At 35.8% G+C, this 26,840-nt stretch overlaps 1 protein-coding gene across 6 annotated transcripts in view; it reads right to left on the bottom strand.

Annotated features, from left to right (window-relative positions):
* Positions 1–26,840, bottom strand: part of LOC149425479 (uncharacterized) — a 258,418-nt gene that overhangs the window by 54,098 nt on the left and 177,480 nt on the right. For 5 of the 6 annotated variants that reach the window (XM_089650683.1, XM_089650682.1, XM_089650687.1 and 2 more), the window contains 10 exons: positions 10,986–11,174; positions 10,108–10,242; positions 9,877–10,024; positions 8,925–9,058; positions 7,532–8,796; positions 5,950–6,167; positions 4,712–5,088; positions 3,289–3,483; positions 2,918–3,217; positions 2,047–2,333 (listed from right to left, as the gene is read on the bottom strand). In XM_089650683.1, the coding sequence (XP_089506809.1) occupies positions 2,047–2,333; positions 2,918–3,217; positions 3,289–3,483; positions 4,712–5,088; positions 5,950–6,167; positions 7,532–8,796; positions 8,925–9,058; positions 9,877–10,024; positions 10,108–10,242; positions 10,986–11,150 (3,224 nt within the window). In that variant the 5' untranslated portion in view covers positions 11,151–11,174. The remainder of the gene's footprint in view (positions 1–2,046; positions 2,334–2,917; positions 3,218–3,288; positions 3,484–4,711; positions 5,089–5,949; positions 6,168–7,531; positions 8,797–8,924; positions 9,059–9,876; positions 10,025–10,107; positions 10,243–10,985; positions 11,175–26,840) is intronic. The other variant, XM_089650684.1, reaches the window with a different exon arrangement.

Raw genomic sequence — 26,840 nt, 5'->3', positions numbered from 1 at the left:
TTTATTCGTTAAAGGCCTGCAAACCCGTTTTTAACCGGATTACGAACAATTTAAAGAGATTCTTAACAATTTAGCAATATTTTATATAAGTTTATTTCGTGTATATTGTTGATGGATGTGCAATATAGAAAGAACAGGCATTAGATATTGTATAACATTTTGTTAGATGGTTATGACTCATACTAATGGAGTTATCTGTTCATTAAATACACTAACTTTCCATCAATATGAGTCATAGCCATTTTGTTAGATTATTAAATACAGATTCAGTTTATTAAATACACAAACTTTCCATTAGTAGGAGTGATAACCATTTTCTTAGCTTATTAAATACAGATTCAGTTTATTAAATACACTAACTTTCCATTTGTATGAGTCATAACCATCTAATAAAGGGTTATAACACAGAAGAAGTTATCTGTTTATTAAATACACTAAAACAATATGTGTCATTTTGCTTAACCAAACTCAAGATTTTGTAAAGCAAAAAAGCGTTGGTCAATATGGTCATCATGTAAAAACAAACCGACAATACCGAGCTAAGTTGTATGTTCGTGAAATTAAAATATTTAAACAATTCGCATTATTTTGATTTGTGTTGATTCACGATTTTCCGTAATTTACTGTTTGCGTTAGTAAGAGAATTCCGGAATTGCATAAAAAAACCTTTTTATGATTCTGCAAACCTTTGCTTTTAATGCCCTTTTCTTTGATGGTCACGTTTGTAAAAAAAGGGTTTGCAAAATTACTGGCAAACCTTTTAGTCCGGAGAGAGATGAAGCGTGATAATTAGGCTGATGGGTTTTCATCATCCCAGTTTTACTGTTTACCCTTTCAAGAAGGATATAAAGCTTTTATTTGAATTTGGTTGGGCACAGTTTAAATCAAAGTTTTGAAGTTAAACTTCTTTACGCGCGTCATGCATTTTCGAGGACCGGAGTAAAACCGACTGATGACCGTCACGAAAAACCGTGATCATTTGGTGGTGGGGGTACGGGACCCCCACCGTTCACTATCGCTCTCTCACCGTAGTCGCTTACTGAGGTGAGGGAGCCACTGACGAACGTTCTCTCTCTCTCTTCTCTCTTTTCCTCTCTCTCTAGCCAACGAAGCCACGCCAGGCATCAGCTGCTTGCTTTGTGTACTGCGCGGTGAGTGTAATACGTAATTGATTGTGGTTTATTCGATTTGGAACGATCGATTTGGATTTGGATTTGGAGTTTTAGTGTCAAAAATGAGTAGTGACGAGATAGAAGTGAGAAAAAAGAGAGAATGAAATGAAAAGAGAGAGAGAAGAATACTAAAAGTTTCACTTCCGTCGTGCGTAGGCTTGCCACACACTGTATTTTTTAAACAAACTTAAACAATGGTTATTTGGGAAATTGGCATTGAATATATTAATTTAAAGTAATGCCGAGTTCACAAGACAGTAGACAATACAAAACTGTCCTGTCCCAGCTCAGTGAACAGCCTCGACCATGTTATATAACGAAGTAAACCGTAGTCTAAACGCGGAACCCTATGAAAATGAATACACGATGACGCGCGTCACAAGCGATTTTGCGAAAAAATATTATATATTTTATGCCAAGAAGTATTGTATTGTTCCATTAAAGCCAAAATACGAGATCCGAGCGCCGTATTGGTTCATTGTCCTGTCCTCCAAGCTACTGTTCACTTGAGAACGAATGGTCCGGAGCTGGGACAAGATGGTATTGTCTTATTATATTCAGTATTATCTCCTCGTGTGAACCCGGCCTTAATGTGATATCCTTGCTATCTCACACATAGATGGGACTCGTAGTAGTCTATTTAGTTACCAATAAATGGCGTTAGCTATCGAGAATAATATGATAGTAAATAAGGTGGCATACTCAAGGTCGGGGTCCAGATTATTCCAAGCGCCTGCTAGTTAAGATATCAGAGATAGTTAGATATTTTATGCATTATCGGGATATCCATCAATATAATTAACCCGAAATTATGTCGACATCGACACATGCATTCATGTAAATGAGTTCAAAAGTCAAGTTTATTATTGTTTACCTCATCAGTCTTCCGTCCATGAATGACTTGTGTTTCTCTTCGTCTAGTTCTCCGTCGCTCCTTTGTTCGGGTTCCTCTTCCATCCTCACGGGCACCCTGGTGGGCGGGTCCCCGCGACAGGGCAGGGACAAGGGTTGGAGCCCCCGGCCGCCGCCCTCGTAGGGCTGTGGGTCCCGCCCGCTGTCGTAGCGGGGCAGGTACATCACGTGACCCCCGGTGGCCAGGTAAGAAAACGGAGGCTGATGACGCATCATGCCAGGTACTACGGGAGGCATGCGATCATCCTCCTAAAATAAAATAAAATGATTTAGATAATGGCCTGTAACCTTTTGATCTGTTACTTTCTAAAGATTGGATCGCCTTTGTAGTTTCGTACAGCAACCCAAAATACCTTATTTTGTGCGTCGCTTTGTGTTTTTGTATAAGGTAAGTTAGATGTTGTTAAGATAAGCCAGTAGCTTTTATTTTCAACAAAAATGCATGTTTGTAAAAATCAGTATATCATAATTGTATTAGATACATGACGAAATTACGCAGGCGTGAATTTCACGTTAAAATATGACACTGTCAGAATTACACACGGAAGGAATGCAATTGATGAAATTATATGTGGAGAGAATTAGATCACCAAAATTACACCTTCTGGAATAACACAGGTCCAAAAATCCCAGGTTTGGGTTTTAACATAGTCGACACATTCGCCGAAGAGGTTTGGAAAGGGTTGGTTCTTTGGAAAGGAATATGGAAAGAATCGGGGGTTTTTAGTAGACGGTAATGTGAAAAATTCCGGAGACATCAGATAAAATTATTTTGGTTGAAAAATTGTAGGGATCGTTAAAAGTAGTTCCTTAGTGTACAGTGCGTAAAATACCTGATCTGAAGACGGAGGAGTTTGTTGTTGACCAGAGTCATTGGACTTAGCAGTGGAAAGTTTCAATTTCTGCGTGTTTAGTCCATTATTCAAGGAGTTTGGAGCCGATCTGCTCAAGAACCAGTTGCTTTCTGCTTGCTCATTTCCATCATTCTCCTCCAAGTCTGCATCGATTCTCTTGGAGCCAAGAGCGCTGCCGATGGCACCAGACACGGACTTCTTCAGTTTTTGCAAACTGTTGAAGGGCTGTTGAAACTGTTTGTTCTGAAAGCAGTCAGAGAGACATAAAACACTTTTGGACTATTTGACAAATCATGATAAGTTCATCATTTGATTGGTTGGTGCAAGGTAAGTAGGACGTGTTACCGCACCTTGTCTCCGAGGTTGGCTAGGTGGGTTTCCCTGGGTAGGGAGAGGCTGAACACTTGCTGGCGGGCGGAGAACTTGGCAGGAGCGTGGTCCGTATTGGCGCTGTGGGGAGAGTCCACTCCAGCGTCGGAACTGCTTTCCTCTTCCAGGTCTTGTTGGGGAGTCCAGGCCGACAGCAGCGGCCTTTTTGATGGTTCCTAAATTACCATAAAAAATCGAGATTAGATTTTTTACCTATGATAAGAGAAGACTAAGCTTATAACATAACATGGCATCCTTCCTGTGATGTATGAAAGAGAGACGGGTGACAGGATGGAATTTTGTTGGCAGATGGTTGGTCACGTTTGTTTGGTTTTGCAGAGTTCTTTAACTCCAGAATTTTCTATAATAGACATGAAAATAAAAATAAAAAGTGAAAAAATTTAAGTGTTTAGTCGTAAACGATACTTATTGAATCTACTTTGATAACTTCAGACCCACCTCGGCGCGCAACATTCGAAATCGGGGCAATCGTGCATTTATTTTATTGATTTAAAAATACATCGCCAAATGCGTGTTGTACTTTTTATTTGGTGAAGTTCAGCCACAAATATAAAAAAAAATTCCGATCATAATCTCAAGAAACTAATTTACCACAAATTATTATAAGAAATAATTAGTCGCCTGAAATATCCATACAAATTGAAAATATCTACCGAGTAATAAAAAATAAATGCCGCCTACGGGTTATACGGATTATAATAAGCTGTTACCCTCTGGGCTATGCATGAAAACCTTCTCTTATATTATATAATATTCTCTTCTTTATCATTAAAAAAAATAATAATTTACCACATCACACGATAAGAACTGTCAGGAAAATGGGTTACTTTATTTATTTCTAGGCTTATAAAAAGACATGTCAAGTCAAAAATTGTCGATTAAATCGAACTACTAATCGCAGAATTTAATTGAAGGCCATTTCTAGGTCATCAAATTTTCAAACCAAAACACACACGATTTTTCATCACTTTGCATTACATAGCCTTAAAATTCAATAAATTAGTTATAATATATGTAATAACGGTCTTAGCCACTCGAACGATTTTCCGCATTTTATAGCAAGTTTGAAAAACGACTTGAGCGACTTTTAAGGCGATGTAATGCCAAGGTGATAAAAAAAATCGTGTGTGTTTTGGTTTGAAAATTTTTTTAGTGGCTAAGACCGTTATTACATATATTATAACTAATTTATTGACCAAAACACACACGATTTTTAGCCACTCAAAAAGATTTTCGAGTGGCTAAGACCGTTATTACATATTTTCATAGCAAGTTTGCAAAACGACTTGAGCGATCGGTTGCCATAATATTTCAAATTTAGAAAATTAATTAAATCTAGGGGTTAGATGCATGCGTGCACAGTAGTTAAAGGGAAAAAATTACCTCTCTTCTCGTGATGGGTGGACTCGCCGGAGCAACATCTCCACTATCATCGTTGTTTGCATCTCCCGAAATGCCACTATCACCAGATTTATCGTGGCTGCCTCTGTCGGGTCTCGCCGCCCAGCGGTTCCTCTGCTGGCGATGTATCCTCTCCTCCGGGGCGGGTGGTGGAGGGGGCACTGCGGGGGGCAGCGCGGCCTCTTGGGCCTCGAGGGAGGCCAATTGTCTCCAGGCGGCCGCGGGGGAGAACCGAGGGATCTCAAGCTGTTTCTTGGGGAGCGTCGGACGCAATTGGAGTGCTATGCCGTGGGGATTTTTCTCTTCAGACATGAGGTCCTCGTGCTCTGGCTCGCTGGAGAGCGCCGATTCGGATGATCCTGTGGAATGAGATACAAAAATTAAATACAAGCGAAAATGCAAGGAATATTGCGCAATCTTTGTGTTCTACCAATCAAGAGTAGGATGGTAAATATATTTGTATGGTAATAGGTAATTGGGAAAAAATGCATACATAATATCGCAATGTAGTTACAAAAGTAGGTATGATATCTAAATTTAATTGAAGATAAATATGAATATGAGGGTATCATAAAAAAAGTATGAAATAACACCAACACAATCAATAATCATGAAGATGAGGAATTCAACAATGAAGATGAGGAAATCAACAAAAATGAAGATGAGGAAATCAACAATGAAGATCAGGAAATCAACAAAAATGAAGATGAGGAAATCAACAATGAAGATCAGGAAATCAACAAAAATGAAGATGAGGAAATCAACAATGAAGATCAGGAAATCAACAAAAATGAAGATGAGGAAATACTAATCTAATACTAATATGATTCAATCCCAACACCACAACCTATAGTCCGCCTCGGAAGAGGAATCACTAGTGAGGAGGACTGTGAATACATAATATGTACATAGATACTATTATACTATGTATCTTCAATGGTCATTAAATAATAAAATTAAAGTCAGGGCCCGATATTGGCCAAAAGAGACATTCAAAAAATGAAAAAAAAATCTTGTAAGAAGAAAAAAGATTCAAATATTTCGAAGTAAATCAGATTTAGTACGCAAAGATCTTCAAAGTTTATGCAATCTTTCAACACTGTTTCTAAGAAGGAACACGTAAAACAAGTGAAATGAATAATCGATTTTATAAAAAGGTGAAGTTTGTTCCAACGACAGCGGTGGATGTTGATGTTGGTGAAGTGTTTTTTTTTATTTACCTTGAGGTAGATCTAGTCTCGTGTTGTAGTCATGTTTATTGGTATGCTGAATGACCTCTTCATCCACCGGGTATCCATTGGTCTTAGGGAAATCCTTATAGTTCATCTCCAGGTGTCTCCGCACCTTCTCGTGCGCGTCCAACTCCTGCTCCGCCACGGGCTGAATTGACTTATCCATGCCGAAGTAAAATGACTTACTCGGCTGATTCGCTTGATTCCTAAAACAAAACGTGCAGGTTTCAAACATAACATATTAGTAAGTATAAGTTCAATAACGGGATCTTTGGAATACAATGACAGTCCTTGTTGGAGAATGATAATAAGAAAGTCGAATCAAAAGACACGCAAAGGCGTAGCACTTTGTGTGAATTGGTTAAACAAATATTTGGAAAAGCCAGAGCTAAAAGGTGTCGACCAAAATTATTTATTATATTGTTGGTAAAATATCGAGATTTTTTGTGAGCCCATTTGGAAACCGTAAAATCAAAAACAGATATAAAAATTTATATGATTTTGAATTTTCACGGACAAAAATTAAAATCGTGATTAATTTATGGGTTGTTATGCCGTGTTGCCCTTCCTTTCTATTAAGCCAACGTTTCGAACGTTTTCGGTCTGTGTAGGCCAAACAATACGGACCATCTCCAAATGGATCTGAAGAAAATATTCGAGGGCGCAAACTCGGCCATCCGGACAAATTGGCAATCGTCAACACTTATTTGAAACTGGATTACTTTTTATTTTGTGCATGAAGTGTTAGAAGGCACGAAACGCACCGAGCTCGCTAGTTACGAAGGCAATTGAAATAAAAAATAAATAAAAACACCTTACTAACAATATATTAGAATATTTGTAACTTTTTCTTCATATATTTTTTTTCTATGTTATAAAACACCCAATCGGGCCTAATAAATGTTTGTTGATTACAAATTTGCTTTATAATAAACCGTTCTTGTTTATTCTTATACTTTATGTTAAGCTATGTTCTGTATAATACCCAATCTGGCATTATAAAGGTTTGCTAAATACGATAAACATTTCAAATGTTTTTTACTAACATCAACAATGTTAGTAAATATTGTTCCGCTACTACTTTCATAGTATCTTAAGTAACTATCTTTTACTCTTATTATTATATTTATTTATTAAACAACTATTACTTGAATGCACAACAACTCTCAACGATAACTAGTATTGTACTTGCTTATATTGTCCGTACTCGGCCTATTATGCAATGTAATATACACTCATTATTGTACTACTGCTCAGCTTACCTTAAACATTGTATACATGTAAAAGCCTTTATGGCGTGAATAAATAAAATAAAATAAATAAATAGGGATGACGGGGCTAAATGCCAAATAGTTTTTGGTGTCCGGTATTACACCAAAACTAACACACAAAAAGCACACTAAGATGATTAACGCTTGCAAAACGTTATCACTCCTACGTGCATAAATATAAACTTAACCATAATCCACACATCTGCCCTGATATGGACACTGTTATGCTGTCTGAAAAAGGATGCTCATAAAACAGAATAATAATCCAAAACTAAGCTGGTAAGGAGTTTGTAACATACTTATCCCACGGTGCTTCCTGCTTGACCCTGCTAGGAGACTGCTCAGGAGTGGACTCCTTCCCTGATGCCTGCCCTCTATCAGCTAACACTCTGCTCTCCCTTCTGTTCCTTACGTTCTCTCGACCCACTTTATCAGCGGGCAGCACTTTGGTACCGTTTATCTTCGCGACGGTTTTCGCATCCTCCTTTTTTTCTTCCCTGACAATGCGTGAAGTTCGATCTGCGGGGCTATTTTGCTTAAACCTATCCATAGTTTGAATGTTTGACTTTGTTTGCGTTGCGGTAATTCTTGCACCGTTCAATGCAGAGTTTTTAGTATTTCTATCGTCTTGCTTAGTGACTATTTTTTCTTTGACAATTTTGCTGTCAACTGTCTTCGAATCATTTTCTTTTTTATAACTAGGCTTGGTTGGGGTGAATTTTTTATTAGTTTCAGCTCTCTCAGGACTTAGTCTGGAATTCACGACACTCCTTAATTTCTTAGTGGCCATCATCAATTCCTTCTGGAATTCATCAGAAGCGATTCCAGTGGACACTCCTAAGGCAGGTGCAGATTTTCTATTATTTATGGCATCAGTTTTATCTCCCCTTTCCTTATATCTATACTCTACCTGTGTGTCGTCGCGATCGTTAAATTTACTTTGACTTTCTAAAAGATTTTTTCTTTCGTTGTGCATTCTATTAACACCGTTTTGATTTATACTTTCTTGGACTAGGCTATTATCAAATGACTTTTCTCTTCGCATCGAGAGAGGATCGGCGCTTTGTTTCTTAAACCTTTCAGAATTCCTGAAACCTTTATTTGACTCAAATCTTGATTCAGTTCCTTTCGCCTTTTCTTTGTACATATTTTGCTGGGAGTGTTTGGTTCTGATTAGTTCTTGTTTACTAAAAGCTGATTGCAAAATGTTTTCTTCTCTTTTCAAAGATGAATGAGTTTGAACCATATCATCTTCTTTGCTGCTGGGATATTTCAAATATTCATCTCTTTCTCTAGAAGGAGATCTGAGCAACTTTTCTCTTTCGTTGTACCTAGTTTGTTCGAATATATCATTTGGATGATGTCGGGGTGTTTCTAAATCGAACGATCTCATTAGATCTTGAGGATGGCGTGTGTTGGGCTTGACGTCGTGATTGTGTTTTGTAGTTTTTTTAGTTTCCGCTCTGGTTTTGAAGAGTCTAAGTTTCCTTGAAGGAGGCTGCGGAACATGATGGTCGTAAGTGTGAGGCGCATTCCACGAATCGGGGGAGGAGCTCCCCTGTGTCTGAAAGCAAATAATCATCTCCCATCAAAAAAGTTTTTAAACACTTATAATTAAGATAATACATTATGCTTTGTTATTTATGGGTTTAGAAAACACGGTATCCATATAGAAATTCACATAAAACAAACCTGTGTTGGAGGAGGGGGTGGTGCCTTATATTTTTTCTTCATATTTTTGACTTTTGTTTTGGATGGAACTATTTCTTCACTATTTCTGAGATCGGGTTCGGATCCAAACCTTTTTGATTGTACTGCAAACGATTCTGAAACAACAAAAAAAAAACATTAAAACCATTCCAATATTTCCATATTTTTTCAAGATAAATAATTGACTGAAATTTGTTTGTGCATTAAATTTCCGTTTTAGAAAATCTGCTGCATCCAATTTATTATTCAAGCCTTACTTTGACTAGGAGGCTAACTTTGACTATGGTTCAGAAAAGATTATTTTTCAAATGCGAAATCTTCGAGCTTATTATGAAATTCAATATTACACTACCTACCTGCCCGAAGAAAGTTTTAAAAAGAATTATCATTGTTTGAGATTATCATTACATGATGTTTTGACATTCTTTGGACAAATTCCATAATTCCTTATTTGAAATAATCAAAAAAGTTATAAAAATATACGGTTTATAATTGAGTAGATAGGTATTTAAGTACCTACTTATAAACTTTATGATATTTCAAAGGAAATTTTGGTTTTGATTTATTAAATAATAGAAAATTTTAAACATACTTCTTCGATTTCTATTGTTCACAGAACTCCTAGTTAAGATACGTAATAACTTTCAATATAAAAGTTAATATTCGACTTATGACAGGTCTTATACAAGCCTAGTATAAATTAGTTCAACTATTGTTACACTGGTATACAATTCTTTTGAATTATGCATTGTCTTACTGCACTTATATTAATAACTGCATCACTTGAAACAGTGTTTTTGTGTACATATTAATTGTTCTTTAATTTATTGCTATTATTATCCTGTTTACCACTGTACGCTTGTAACTCGATTATCACTGTATTGTAAAAGCCATTTTATGGCGTTTGAATAAATACATATATAAATATTTTTACCTGCAATAGGCTCTTCCAAATGCAGGTGGGTATGAGACCTATGAAGAGGGTCTCTCTGGTTTGAGAGGTAAGAAAACCTCGGCTGCACTTGTTGTCTCTCTCCTTCACTCATTTCCTGGGTGATACTTTTAGACCTATGTACCTGGTTCTGAAAGAGCAAAAAAAATTGAATTAATAAATTATAAATTAATCGAATAAAGAAATTATAAATAGTGAGTAAATGTGACTAACGTGTATAGGATCACGGTCATGTGGTAGAGCCAAGGAGAGGGGTCTCCTGCCTCCACTGATGGTTCCTCCCGAATGAAGGATGGCCCCATTGTTGGTGCTGCGAAGGCGGGGATTGGTGTCCAAGTCCGGAAGAACCTGAAAGGTTTAACGGGAAACAAATGAACGAGCATTTCCGATTGGCTTTCCTCGGGGCAATTTTAACCATACAGGATCCTGTGAAGCACATTTATGGCGTCTAATACTATATCTTTCGTATATCTTCTACAGAATTTTAAGTTATATAACTCGCAATCATAATTTCACAACAATTTCACTACAATTAATTTATCGTATTTTTGAGCATTGTCCTAGAGCTAGAGTGAATATTTCCAATTTTTATATTTTTTCAATATTCTAAGTGGAATATCTTATTTAATCTGTCGGTTAAATTGCAATATTTAACCGACAGATGTAATATTGCCACCGAATCTTTTTCTCTGTTAAATCTTTAAAAAATCTAATTATTAACCATACTATAATGTAAGTAATTATTGTATAAAAAATGTAACCATTCCATAAACTTGATGTAAAATTGTCTTTCATTACTAACAATATTTTGTTTTTATATAATTTTCTGATAAATTTCAATAATTTTTATTCTTATTATGTTTTCTTATTAGAGGTACAGTTACAAGAAGGAAATCCATAATTGGTTTTATTTTGGCTATATACTACAGATGTACAAACTGATAAACTATAAACTGTCGATTTTCCTAAAATAAATAAATAAATCCTTAAAGTAAAGCCTCATAGTTTCATTTACTAAATAACTCTCGTGCTATAATGCAATCAACCTTTAAGAAAATGATTTTTGAATTGTGATAATTTTGAATACCAACCTTTAAATGTGAAGCCTTCAGCTGAGGGTCGCTGGGCAGAGAGTGCTGCCAGTGCATGGGCTGCGTGCCCCTTGCACCGCCCCCGCTCGGCCCCGGGATGCCCGCCCCGCTGCCGCCCCCGCCCCCGCCCACGCCGCCAGCCGCATGGGAGCTTCCGTTACCCATGGAAGCGCCTGCCGCTCATAGCATCTGCAACAAGCGTAACATTGCTGAGTTGGGATTGCAGTAAAGCAGGCGTTTGTAAGGAATATAAGAGTACGACACAAAGCGAGGAAAACACTATACTAGGTTTACTATACTATCAATAATTAAAAACAAACAAATTTTTAGTAACAAAGAAATCTGTAACTGGTGAAAGAGGGAGATGCACACAGTAAGGGAGAGGAAGAAGGAACGACAAGGGTTAATTTAAATTATTTTCATCATAAAGCATGGTATGTTTTATATTGCCACAAAGCAGATCTCTACAGAGTAGGCACGTTCACCATTTTATTCGGAGCAGTGGTAACAGAGGCACCAGTAAATACATATATGTGTTTAAATAATCATTACTTTTTTTAAATAAACCACTATTTTTTCTGTTAATATAAGCATTTAATTAATATTAATTCTTACGAATTAAAAAAAAAAATGGGTCGGAAAATACGATTCCCCGATGCATTCAAAGGAAATTGAACCCTTCAGAAATTGATCCTTTCGGAAATTATACCCGTCGGAAATTGATCCCTTCGAAAATTGATTCTTTCGGAAATCTTCTCTGATCCGTCAAACTTTCTTCTAGAATTAATTATTCTTATTCGTAAACAACCAATGGAGAACCAATTTACTGGGGGATGGATATGTAAGGCCCCATTTGGCAAAGGGATCAACTGTCCTGGAGATCAATTAAAGAGACAAATTGTCGGGGGATCAATAGTAAGTGGACCGTAAAATACACAGGGGGTAATCGCTGCGATTTGCCACATTCAATTAACCAGCATTATTTTCACAGCAATCTCGTTCCAACATTTCTGCTCTGAATGTCACTTTCCACGATCCAAATATCACGAAATGAACGACGAGTAGAAAATCCATGTAGAAAAAAATACTCCACTAAGCAAGGCAGCATGAAAGAGTCATCATATTCATATTATAATTTACACATAACATGGATAGAACATACTGTGATGCACACGATATATTTTGGTAACAGCGATTTTTACGGGTTTCGTGGTTATACATTTTCACTCGTTGAAATATTTGCTTTGACGTTTAGTGAATGATCAAAACTATTGCGGAATAAGATCAATATTTCAAAGCTTCCATTGATAAGCTGTTAGTTTCATTAACTTGCCAACTAACCAAGACGCCATTTAGAATGGAGGATTCAACACTACATAACTCTGTCTTCGCAGACACTCTTGGCTTCATTTACACTCATGCGTACTCTTCCGTTTGCCGAATCGCGACGTTGCATTATTCTAGTATATATTTTGACTCACTCAATTGTTCATATCTCTCTAAGGACTAGACTTGCGTACTGACCTTCTCCATAACACAAAACTAGAAATTCTTATAATTGGGGACAAGTGTGTAGAACAGCCTGGAAGCCAACGTCATCTCTGTTATGCCTTTAAAATATTTCTGTTGCTAGAAATATTACAACTGGAGGGGCAAACCTATACACTAGAGACATCTATTGGAGAACTCCATAAACTCAATGAGCTACTAGTACTACAGCCATCTATGCCACGGAGCTCGAAACATCATACATACTGTACCTAAATTTTCTACTTTACAAGCGTGTTTTAGACGAAGATACTTTAATATGTGAATTTTTTTATAAATCGATCGGCTGTTACAGCGTCTATATCCAAAGTATTTTTGGTTAGTAACATTGGCTCGCCTGTCCAAGATGATTTCGTTTAAAAAATGAAGACTTAGGCCGTTCAACCACTGCCGAATCCGAACGAATAAGGTCGTGCGCAAGCACTTTGACTCTGATGAATCCGTGCAAAAAACCAACTCAATTTTAATTGGAAAAGTGAAAGTGGAATGAATAAAGCAAAGAGAACCCGACCTGTTGATGACACCGCTGCTTCTAGGCGAGGTATGTGACCCGAGTTGATTCGGTTTCTTGTTTTTATAATCGACACAAAATGCCACGTGAAAGATAATCGTATTACAAAGTGTTGAACTCTAAGCCTATAAAAACTACACATTAGGTACTTATATAGTCTCCAAATATTCAATTTGGGTATGCCCTCGTTACATAAAATAACTTCTATACCTACTTGTGAACACGTTAATAAAGTAACACAACCGTAAGTTTGTAACTTGAAAAGGAATTCACTGAGTTTTATGAAGCCTAAAAATCCTTTATGACCGTATTTACTTAAATATATGGCGTTATAGATTTATTCAAGTATTATTAATTTTGCTAACCGTGATACTAACAAGATAAGGTTTTTATAAATGAAAGGGTGCATGAATTAATAGCCTTGCAAAATTAAGGCGAAGCACTTCGAAGTAAAAATTATTGTTTTTGGTTTGAAAATTTAAATGCTTAGAAATATTTATTCATGGCCTATGTAATCATTGAAGATGCTGTGGGGAGGGTCTTTTTGGGAAGGATGGGATGTTTCTGGGAAGGAAAAAAGTTACGAGGGGTCGGTAGGAATCTGGGGGTCAGTGTGTCCAGGAGTGACGGACGTATGAATCCATTCCTCCCACTGCGATGCAAGGCGATGTTCCGAGAAAGTCCTGTTGGAGAGGTCAAAAGGTCTCCCTCAACCAGTTTCTCTCCCGATCCGGCCTGACATTCAGTTGGTGGAGAGACCCGGTTAAACCTCACCCCATGAACCCGGGCATCCCTGCTAAGTCACCAAACGTAGTGAACCACTTGAGGTGACCTATGGCAGAGGTTTTGATTATCCAATAAATAAAGTATCACGCCGATAAAACTGCAAAATCTCCAACTTACTAAACCCTTTTCGGTTATGGTTTTATTGTTTAAAATTACAAATTAAATTGCTTAGAAAATGGTCACATGAAATTTAATATTTAATTATTGAAGACATTAGTAATTCTTAAACGAAAATTTAAAATAGCATAAAACCTAGGAATTAAAACCCAGAACCCTTGCCTTGCCGGGGCGCCGCTCTTCTTGTTCTTTTTTTCTGTTTAAAATACGATACACTTTTGGGTGATGTTTTTTACTTGTATGAATCAAAGATGGAATCTTAAGATTTGGAAATTTAAACCTAATCGCCATCTACGTAAGGAGTGTTATTGTTGGCGGTCCGTTTCCAAATGCCACGCAAAGTGGTGCATCGCCTTAAGTTATTTCAATGGGTATAACAGTTGACAATTACCTTCCAACCTCTGTAATATCTCAATCTTTCTTCCTGAAAATAGTTTTTCTATTTCAAAATGATAATTCTCTCGTTCCGACCAGTTACACTTGTGTGCGTGGTATATAAATGAAAACATATTTAATAAACATCTAAATTGGTGCTGCTTATCTGCTCACTGGCGTGTGGCACTTTGTACTGTCTGTATTACCATGTGGAATAATGTTTATATCTACCAGGGCACCAGGAGAGGACGATACAACCAAATCACATACTGTTTCCCAATGATCTGGATATTTTTGAATGTGTGAACTTTTCTGTAACTTGCAGACTTATACCTACAACCAGGTAGTCGACGACTATGTACTTTGGTTGTAAAAAAATTACGTCTTATGAATCAATGGCAATTCTAATACAAATTTCAATGCTTTCAGCCGTTTGCCATGGGAAAATGTAACATGTTTCACTCAATAATAATCATCAGTAGTAATACGGGGAGAAATCTATGTCACTGACCATTGCAAATTATGTATTGGAAAAGACTATCAATGGTCAAGTAAACATATGTAAGAGAATGATGTTGTTTAGAAGATTACCGTTTTGACTTTTAATCTGGCGTCCCACAGGGATCGGTTCTGTCTCCGACTTTGTTTTTGTTGCACATCAATGACCTTTTGACATGTGCACCGATTCATTGTTACGCGGATGACAGTACAGTTCATGATAGCTTTTTGTTTGACAAGCCCCCAAAGGGCACACAAACTCCAACGGCTCGGAGGGCTTTGAAGCAGAGAATGGACGGTTATCTCGAGAGTATTTCCTCCTGGGGTAAAAATAATCTCGTCGAATTTAATGTTTCAAAGACCCAATCCTGTCTGATTACGTCTAAAAGGGATCCAAATGATAATCTAGTCTCCTTCAACGGAAGCAATCTTCCGAACAGGCCTTCCATTGATATGCTTGGTGTAACTATAAGTGACCAGCTCAGGTACGGGGGCTCCATCGAAGCCAGAGTAAAGTTGGCCTCTCAGAAGCTGGGCGTACTGTACAGGGCCCGCAGATACTTTAATAGTACACAACTGCTCACCCTGTACAAATCGCAAGTGCGCCCTACGGTCGAATTTGGCAGCCATCTCTGGTCTGGAGCCCCTAAATACCTGAAAAAAACCCTTGACTCTGTGCAGAAACGGGCGGTCCGTTTGATAGATTCCCCAATCTTAACAAACGGACTGCAATCTTTAGAGCACAGGCGTCAGGTAGGTATGCTGTCCTTGTTCTATCGGTATTACAATGGAAGATGCTCTGAGGAACTAGCGTCATTGATCCCTTCGGCACCGGTGCGTAGTCGGGATACACGCCAAACGCGCGCCCAACATTTGTACACAGTTGACACTTGAGAACATGAGAACGGGTCGCTTCTACGATTCGTTCTTAAGTTCAACAGCTCGGCTGTGGAACGAACTGCCGGCCTCTGTGTTTCCTCCCTCCTACAACATGGGACTCTTCAAGACCCATGTTCACTCCTTCCTCTCCACAAAAAGACCCTCCACACAGCATCCCCAAAGATGACATAGGCCCTGAGGGAAATTATTTTCTTTAGGGCCTCCTGTGTGGAGTAAATATAAAAAAAAAAAAAAAAAAAAATCTCTCCACAATGTTTCTATTCTCAGCAACAAAAACTTGCATTGTTGCATTTACCAGCAAACCGCCTTGTATAATGCATTCATAGATAGATCCATAACATGAACTACGTAGGGCCGGCCCTGGACCAAACGGCGCCTGGCGCAAGTACAATTTTGACTCCCCTTGTCAAAACTATAGGGTTTTCCAATAAGAGGTGTTATTTTGAATATTAATTAAGGATTTAATGATTTTTTATGGCCAGAATTGGATGGTATTGATCTGGACAGCGTTTACTTTCAACAAGACGGCGCTACGTGTCACACAAGCAACGAAACCATTGTTCTTTAACGGGAAAAGTTTCCGGACCGTGTTATCTCTCGAAGAGGTGATCACAATTGGCCACCGAGATCTTGTGATTTAACACCTTGCGACTTCTTCCTTTAGGGCCGCGTGAAAGAGAAGGTCTACGCCAACAGCCCAGCGTCGATTCACGACCTCAAAGATGGAATTCGTGAGGCTATCGAGGACATAAGGCAGCCACTTTACGATTAGGTTGTGGAAAATTTCATGAAAAGGATATGGTTCTGTAGGCGTGGTCTTGGTGGTCTTTTGACTGATGTTATTTTTCACTATTAACAACATACCTTCTTCTTTATAATGAAATAAACATTGGATCATTCATATTAAAAAATGGCATTTTTCTTTGAATATCAAAATAACACCTCTTATTGGAAAACCCTATAGTAGATGCCTATGGAGGAGATCACTGTAATCAATAATATTTAGGTGATTTACATTTAGCGTGTAGCGCCGTTTTATGGTGAAAATCTCAAGGGCGATGTGTTAGGGGATGTATTATCAGCTCCTTGGCGCCTTGGCAATTCGGCGACCGGAGTGGACTGCACCAATTGCGCCCGCATAGGGCCAGCCCTGGACCTAAAACCTCTCAACGTACCTTAATAAAATGTTCATAAAAATTAGGAATACGGACACAGAAAGTTTACATGTTTTAAGCACTGATTTTTTTGAAATCAGCGATGAATCACAAAACATGGCATCATCGGAAATACATTCAATTCTCTAAGTCTATGAACAAAGATCTATGATTAAGATGGATACAATATGTATATAATATGGATTTGAATTTTGAGGGCGTTGAAACATGTCAGAGTTTAACTAATTGAACCTTTGTTACTTAACGATGATAGTACCTACCTATAACTAAAACAAAAATGATGGGTAAAAACAACGGCTTCGTGGTTGTTTATAAATAAGAATTTTATTTAATACAGATAATATTAACAACTCTCAGACGACAAATGTGATCCAGAATAATCAGAAACGGATTTGGACGCATCTAGGAATTGAACCCTTGCCGGAACTTTGCTCTAACCGCTGACCTATTTCGACCTTATCGAATTTGGTCATACTTAGAATGTCGATGAATTTTATTAATTGCATCCATCGACCTAGTATCTATATATTTGAGCTCGCGGCTTACGAAATTTGCCAAATGCCATTATATTGTATTACAGTAATATCACTCTCACCACGACGTACGATTAGTAATGGGAGCATCTTATCCTAATTTTATTTTATAATTGATTATTTTATTAGTAGTATTTTCATGAAATTCTAAATACGCATTCCTTTTTTGAATCTGGTAAGTGGTTGCTTTTTACACTTTCCAATCTGCCATCAATTTGTCTATTGTCTCCTTATGATACTTACTTATATCTATATATAAGTAAATTGTATGGTGACAGACCATACTGACTTAATGACGAATAATGACTAATGGGTAACTCGGATCAACCCGTTTCCTCAATCTAGTTAGACAGGTAGGTGCCGCGGTACAGGTTTGCTGAGAGAATATGTCACGCTGCAGCGGATGAGGCTATGACGCGCCGGCGCCGTACCAGTCGCCGTCACTACAGCCTCCGTCACGCGTCGCGACGCCCTACAACCTTAACTGATACGTGACGTCACGCAACGATGTTTGCAACCAGTCACGTTAACCTCATTTGCAGATGTTGTGGAAAAATAAATAAATTGAATAATACAAATCATTTTTTGTTGCTTTTTAAACATTAATCTCGGTAGGTAAATTTCTGTTAACCTTGATGCCTTTTCTTAGCTTTTTGAGTAAAACGGTTGCAAGCGCACATCGCATGCTAATCAATTTTGTGGAAATAACCAATATGTTTTGGTAACCTTTCAAGTTGACACAACTATTTGGGAAGCGGGATAACATTTAATTACAATTGGGAACTGACTTACTCCTGGTCCTTTGGTACACGTCTAGTGAGAGTACATCTGTAAACTTTCTAGGTTCTTTTTGCAGACTCGATATTAATAGACTCTGAAGGTCACTCAAAAGAGGAGACTACATGGCTCGTCTTAGTAGAGTGCAAGGCAGTGATACATTGTCACACAGGTAGGTACTCCACAGTTTTTAGATTGTTTTTGTTAGAACAGGATATGTAATTGGGTAAGGGAATGAGGTGAGGGAATGCAGGAACATATTTTATTAGGATATAATGATTACCTTGAGTTCGAAAAAATCTTATTCGTATTTACACAATATTCCCATACACAGGAAGGTATGTATTTTTCACCTTTTTTATAGTAAATGATATATTTTTTTATAATAAATGATAAATTTTTTATCACATTATTAGTGTTAATCTTTGTGGCACCATTTTAATTAAATGAGGATATTAACTTTTTAATAAATAATCAACTTTTTTTAGGATTTCTAAAAGTTTGTGTAACATATACAATAGTGATTTTACAATAAGTAATACCTAAATAATTACCGCCTGGCACACCACTTATTGTTATTTTTTTGTCTTGCTTACTTGTTAAATAATAATTATATTTGACTGGTTTATATAGCGCTGTTTTCGTGAAAAATCATCTCAAGAGCGCCGTCTATTCTTAAATAAGTACATTTTCAGCATACTTTGTACCCCGATGAAGGAACCTTTTGTTTGATAATTTTTAATAAAAATAGTGGTTTTAAAGATGTTAATTATTATTTAAATTTAATATTTATTTGATCGTTTGCCGTTGGTTCACCATCGTTAACAATAGAATGGGAAAGAAAACAACAAAAACCTAATAAAGTTAACAGTCTGAAATAATCTTGATCAAATAAGACCACCTATTATTGTTTCTTAAGGCTGGCCGCATACATACGTTTTTCGTATTCGATTTCCGAAATCGTTTTCCGTATTCGGACATCCGAATGCACGGAATCAGTAGAAAATACATTAACTGCCGCACACGTTCGTTTTAGTTCCGAACGGAACAAATTCCTTACGCACGTTCCGAATGCGAGCCGGCGCGTTCGGAGAAAACGAATGGAAAAAACCTAATGACGTCATGTGGAACGCAGCTATTGCATACAGTTTGTTTGTGCCGACGCAAACGTACGGAACTTTCCGTTCGTAATACAGTGTTGCCAACGGATCTTGACCTAATATCGCCGTTTCTCGATGTTTTTGAAGTAGCTTAATTGGCGACCAGTCGCCTTTTAGATTTTTTCGGCGCCGATTCTCGCTCTGAGTAGCCTAAATGGCGATATATCGCCCTTGTTGGCAACACTGGTACTGACGTTTATACATTCCGAATGAAGAAAAACGAACGTTTGCGCTAGTCTCACGGAATTCCGAATACGGAAAACGAATTCGAAAATCGAATACGAAAAACGTATGTATGCGGCCTGCCTTATTCAACATACAATTTATTACAGGTATATTTTTGAACTTACAAACGAAACTAGGCAAGTGCCCATATTATGGCGGTCGAAAGAATTTTTAAGTGAAAAAACACACTTTGTAATACACCACTTTTATTTAATTAATAAATGACAACCAAATATGACATAAATGATATCTATGATGTTCTTTTATTCTTATATTGACGTTCTGAGCCGTTTTCTTGATATAAAATGCTCAAACATAATTTAAAATCAAATTAATTTAACTGATAGTCTCATATTACATGACTAGTCAGTAGCTGAGTTGGCATCGCGTTTGGGTCCCACCCGTGCGTAGTGTGTTCAATTCCTCGACTGGCGAAGTCCTCCATCACAAAACAAGCAACATTTTCCTCTTACTGTGTGGTGGTAGTAGGAGATTTTCAAATATTGTGAGGTTATTCTTAACATGGGAATGTTTGTATTTCTTTAAAAAAAGCAATTTGTTTCTTTAAGCCTGCGGTAAAAAAATTGTTTCCTTAAGCCTCCACTAAAACAATTTTCCTTCCCCTACCTACCCCTTCTATAATAATATGTCTCTCTCTTTTCTATTTGTAGCTCTTTCTGTCATCAATAGGCATCTTCTTTTCTGTTTGTCTCTTTTCTCATTGCATTATTTTCTCATATTATAAGAAAATAAGCTTCTAACCAAATAGCTTAATAGCCACCCAAAAGTAAGAACGACCACTACTAGTATTTAGATAGTACAATATATTTTAGTCTAAAAACAAAATTAGGTAATGTAACCGAATCATTCAAATATTAACAATTCAAAAAGCAAACTTTCTCCCTGAAATTGAATAAAAATTTACGTTTATTTAATCTACACTATCTAGGATTTAAAAAAACTTTGGCCATTGTTATATTTTTTACATAACTAATTCTCTAAATTTGTATATATTAAATTACGTTTGTAGTCAATTTGAATATTGAATTATGTTAATTTGTGTGTTGAATTACGTTTGCAGTTACTTAATAAGTCTTTGAATATTATTTACACAAAGCCTTCTAAGCAATATTTTATTTTTGTATGTAAATAATCGTCCCATAAACACAAGCTCCTAATCTCACCTTATGGAGTAGTAGAATAATTACGAAAAAAATAATATTGCATATTGTTATTATTTGAAATGTTATATTATTTTGTAATAAATAAATAAAACTATATGTCTGTTTGTAGTTATAATTAGTTAATATATAAGCCTTGATAAAGCTTGAGATAAATGGAACCTGATTGGTTGTCATCTATTATACTGACATACTAGAATTCATTGAAAGTGGTGTATTACAAAGTGTGTTTTTTTCATTTAATTTATAGTGTCACACCCCAAAGTATATGTCTCCTTCTAAAAATAATTTTAAGTCATTTTGTAACTCACGAGGTATCGTTCCTTGGTATAGATTATTCACGGTTTCGTTATGATTTTTATTAACAAAAAGAATCGAAATTAATATAACACGAAAGTATTTACCGTCAACTTAATAATAGTTATTAAATAAGTCATTAGAATGATATCTGACACCAATCGATCAAATTTCATTTAATATAAATAACCAGGAAACGATTGTTAGATATCAAATAAAGCTTTGAATGATCGAAAAAAAATACAGTATCTGCTAATTTTTTTTGCAATAAAGGTTTTTGATTGAGTAGATATTTAAAAATACGATGAATAGAGATTAATTTAATCACTTAATATTGTATCTAATAAGTTTCAATGACAAACATTTCCATGTTTTATTTCGTTGATACCATTCTTCTCTACGAATAAATATATTTCCAATTTGATACGGTCATACGCCACCTGCTGGAAGAAAAATTCTATTGACTGTTTTAATTGTATACGGATTTTATATGAAGTACAATATTAACGCGGGTAAAGTGTAGTCACTTTGATAAAATATGTTAAAGTGAATGCATAATGACAGGTGGTGAAGTCTGGTAAATACGAAGAAATACTAAAGAAAAGTATGCCATCAGCGCTAATTTATGTGCATTAGTCTAGATAATGCAGTGAAACTTGCATTAATGGTCGTCTCTAGAGACGTTATTGCATTCATAAACTGACCAGATGATGTACTAAACGTGATGGTACATATAACATTTTGCTACCGGTTTAAGAAAAAACTGCTAATTTAAATCGCATACAAAATCACTTAATCTGCATAGATTAAATATAAAATAGAGAAGCTAGTCTAAGAAACCCAGGTGGCTTCAGGGGTGAATGTATGCAATTGTAGTGTTAATGATCAATTCCCAGTGTCGAGTTAAAAATATTTTCTTTTTTGTCTTTGCTTTCTAATCGATTTGTATGTCATTAGCATTGCCAAACTTTTACTGGTAATTCTAAAAATCCGTGGAAATAAAAATAAAACTTTATAATAATCTAGTATAAGGAAAAGAGATGAATTTATTAAGAATCTTCAAATTATTCGTAATCCAGTTAAAAAGAATAGATAGGTTTCCTGTTAAACTTTTAGTGAATGAGGAATGTATTATCACCATGTTGGAACATATGTTCAGAAAAATCATCAAATTTTTTAATTTCGTCATTATACATTATAATGGCATGGTGCAGCTACTTTAACACTTGTTCTACCAATTCCCAACCGTCCTCTTTCCCCATTCAGCCTCGCAACACACCCCAAATGAGGATGTCAATGACTCACTAACTCCGGAAAATCAGTGATTCAATACGCAGTATTCACATTTAAAAAAATATATAAAGTACTTACGCAAGAAAATAGTTTTGTCTTTGTGCGACAGAGACAAAATAGATATTATTGACATTTGAATACGTCGCTAAGTTCTATATTATTTTTCTTTATAATAGAAAGTTTAATTTCAAAGCCGAGGTACACAACAATATATGCAGTGTTGATAACCGACCGTTGGAAAAAAACTTGCCTATCTTATTATGGATGAAAGATTTCTAGTCAGACGGATAAGTTTCTTTTGCATTCCACATAGTGAGCTACTAAAAGGAAATAAGTATTAAGTGCATCGCTATTTGTGCCATACGATTCATATATCATTTGAAAATGTGTACAAATAAGGCCTATGTGGGACATGTGTGGACTGTTAGACCAATATTGTGACATAATACCTAATGCCTTTCTTTGGCACTCCCACATGTCATGCGGCGTTTGTTTTGTCGTGTTGAAATATCGTATGGACTTGGTTTTTTTGACCTAATACGGGGTTTTCCAATAAGAGGTGTTATTTTGAATAGTCCGCTATTTCGGTAGATGTTACTTTTGAAGCTGTCATTTTTTGACATTTGACAAGTAAAAACTACGCCATTAATAAAAATGGAACGATACACGCTTCAACAACGCATTGAAATTATTAAAATTCACTTGAGTGAATCAAATGCAAATCATCTTGAGTGATGAGGCCCATTTCCACCTCGGTGGCTTCGTCAACAAGCAAATTTGTCGCATCTGGGGCTTGGAAAACCCAAGAGTTATTGTTGAAAAGCCTTTCTATCCTCAACGTGTGACTGTTTGGTGAGGTTTATGGTCCGGCGGAGTCATTAGACCTTACTTTTTCGAAAATGAGGCTGGAGCAACAGTTACGGTGAATGGATTGCGCTATCGAGAGATGATTAATGATTTTTTATGGCCGGAATTAGATGGTATTGATTTGAACAACGTTTACTTTCAAGAAAACGGCGCTACGTGCCACACAAGCAACGAAACCATTCATCTTTTACGATTGAATATCAAAATATCACCTCTTATTGGAAAACCCTGTATTTAGTTTCGTGAACAATGTCATGAGTCACGATCTTTAAAGTCGTTTAGAAATGTTTAGTTAACGTAAACATCGTTCAATACAAAATAATATAAGAACATGTATTTACATTACAAAAGTGATATTTATAGGGAAGTATAAGTAATTTATAGGTAAACAACATTATATTATAAAACAGTAGATTTTTTCTTCGGTTTCGCTGAGAAACGCATCAAAAGAAACAAGTAATATAAAGATTCTTAACTTATTTTTTGCAGTTAAATGGATTAATCAAATATTATAACGAAGTCTTATGTTAAAATTTTGCTAAGCTTATAATTTTTATCTTATTTAAATAATTTAGTTTGTAACTTTAAAACTAATGGACGCCGAAATGCTTCACTATTGTTAATATCTTTCTCGGGCGTCTCTGAATTCTTCCACCATTCACAACTGTACACCAAAACGTTACCGTTAAAAGACTACATTACATGGACTTTGATTCGATTTCGTATCTCATTCCGGTGAAGGGATATAGCTTTAAGTATTCCTCGGTCGTCCCCGACTTCTTCTACAATTTAAAATGCTCTCTAAACAATCTTGACACTAATAAGAACACACTTTAAAATTTTCAACGATATCGTTCGACTACTTTTCGAAATTTGCGAGCAAATCGCAAGCACAAGACCATTCCCACAATCAAAACCAAAAAACATCTTAGTTACTCTTTGATAATTTTATGTCAAATTATAGAATTTTCAATTCATACATAAATGTGTTATTTTATGTATAACACAAAAATTGCAATATACATATATGTAACAATGAACTATTTTAAGATAATTAATTTTTTTATTATAATAACTAATTAATCACCTTTCATTATAATATTTTTGTCTATCTATTTTTAATTTTTTTAATTTTAATTATCCCGACGAAGAAGCCATTGGCTTAGAAACATGTAGATTATTTTTAATTAAAAGTGGTGTAAAAGAAGTGTTGCATTTATATATCAACAAAAAAAAACAAATTATTTTTCAGTCTCGAATATTATTATTTAAAAGAAACTCAATTGAAATAATAATTATCATTAAACCAATCGGTTAATTCTTCGTGGAAATTCGTGCACGAAGAAAAATGAGTATTTCAAATTTATTGAAAATCTCTTCAAATTGATGCAGGTAAATTTATAACATATCGGAACACGTGTTCATACACCTGCATTTGCTTTGATAATATATATTGACAAAATGCGGAAATATTAGGAATTTTATGAAGACGTGTACTCACATCATAATAATACGTTCGTATTTGACTAAAAGTTTATTAGGAAACCTATCAATTAATTAGTTAAGGGCCTGCAATCCCATTTTAACCAGATAACGAATAATTTGAAGAGATTCTTAACATATAAGCAATATAAACCGACGTAGCTCAGTGGTCCAGAGCACCTGACCGGACATCAGAAGGTGCGGGTTCAATTCCCGGCGGCGGCATTTATTTTTACTCGGTAGATATTTTCAATTTGTACGGATATTTCAGGCGAGTAATTAATGCTTATAATAATTTGTTATGTTTCATATTAGCTATTTGTCTCCGTGTGGTTATTTACAAAGTTATTATGGTTTTATTTTATTAACACTAAACCAATTTTAAAAAACTTCATACGGTAATCATCACAGCAGGTAATTCAGGCACAGCAAAATGACTTATTATTATTAAATTAAATAAAGAGAAAAGTATTTATAAGTTGACAGATTGTAAATTAAAAACACACCTCGCGTGCCATCAATCCATAGTAATTAGACCACGGTGACAACGATTTTAAATTCAAATCACAACAAAGGAAATACTTTCCTTTGGCATGAGAAATAAGCAGGTAAATGGAGCAATACTAAACATATGAGACAATTGGAAGAAGATGTCAATAAAGGCGGTCACCATTCAATGGATGCTTTTCAATTGGAATCACTATTCTAGTACGTGAATCTTTTATTTGATAGCACTGTTCTATTTCAAACAATAGGTAGATAGATACATCGTGCGGATCCTATCTACAGACCTGCATAGAGGTGTTTTTTTTGGCCATGGCACTGTACATCACATTTAGCTATAGGAAGCATGAAAAAATCTAAAGCATGACAGAAAACAGTTGTTTTTTATGTACTTTCATGAAATGTCCAAGCACGTACATTAAAAATGTAAGCGGTACTTGTACGATTTATTGAACTGGAAATTGTTGAAGTACTAGTTACTGAAAGCATTTAACTTCAATTATTTTATTTAAAAAAAAAACAACAGACCTACATACGAGTACATACATCGAAAGTGTGTTATTTTTTTATAATGTTTGGAATTGGTCAGTACCTACTTATCTGTATCTAAAATTATCTACATAAAAAAAATATGATGTGAGCAAAAATAATTATCGGTAATGGCTTGTCTATGATAAGATATGATTTTTTTATCTGTGGTCTATATAAAACTACGAAAGCGGTTTACAGGTGTTGTAGTAACATTCTATTTGTGACGTTTCATAGTAAACTATGGAGTGTTGCAAAGTCAAAAGCTAGGCAGTCAGCGTGGAATATTTATACGTCTGTAATTTTTTTGTTGCGTTACGGTTTCGGTTAAAAATGGTGGCATTGTTGGATACTACCTTTTTATTCCGCCAGAGTCCGCGCATGATCGTGGTTACGAGCTGTCAACTCGGAATAATCAATATTGTGTTACCTACCGGCCTGAAGAAAGTTTGAAAAAATAATTATTATCATTGATATGGTGACATTTCTTTGGTCGAATTTGAAATTGAAAAAAATATTACGTAAAATATTTATGGTTCATAATTAAGTAGGTGGGTATTTAGATAACTACTTTCAAATCTTTTGATTTCAGAGGAAATTTTGGTTATGATTTGGCACAAAACTACTAGTTTTTAGCATTCTTAACATCTGGGAAGATGGCTATTACACCATCTTCACCTGCCTCTCAACACGCGCACAAAATAGTTTCAAGTTTATTTAAAGAATAATTTTTTTTTTTTGGTTTAAATAAGTTTCTTTCAATAGCACCATTACTCTTGTTATGCTTTGCTATGCTAGAACATCTGTTGTGCCGTGTGGTATCATTAACTAATGAAATGTACTAAAAAAAGACAAACACTCCCGGATTACGAAATACCTGACAATATTTTGATTCTCACAACACCCATCATAAAAAAGCTGAATATGTTGCTTGTGCGATGATGGAGGACTTAGCTTGTAGTGGATTAAACCCGTGACACCTGAGTGCTAACCCGGCGCTTTACACCACTCGTCAAAAATAATAGCATTACCAAAGATATTAGAGAGCATTACCTTTTGATGTAATTTTGCCATAATTGTGTAATTTACCAACCGCCT

The sequence above is a fragment of the Hesperophylax consimilis genome, chromosome 3 (assembly GCF_061612785.1).
Source record: "Hesperophylax consimilis isolate HC1 chromosome 3, BYU_Hcon_1.0, whole genome shotgun sequence".
NCBI lineage: Eukaryota > Metazoa > Arthropoda > Insecta > Trichoptera > Limnephilidae > Hesperophylax > Hesperophylax consimilis.
The sequence above is the reverse complement of the archived record's forward strand: the minus strand, read 5'-3'. Positions and strand labels throughout refer to the sequence as shown.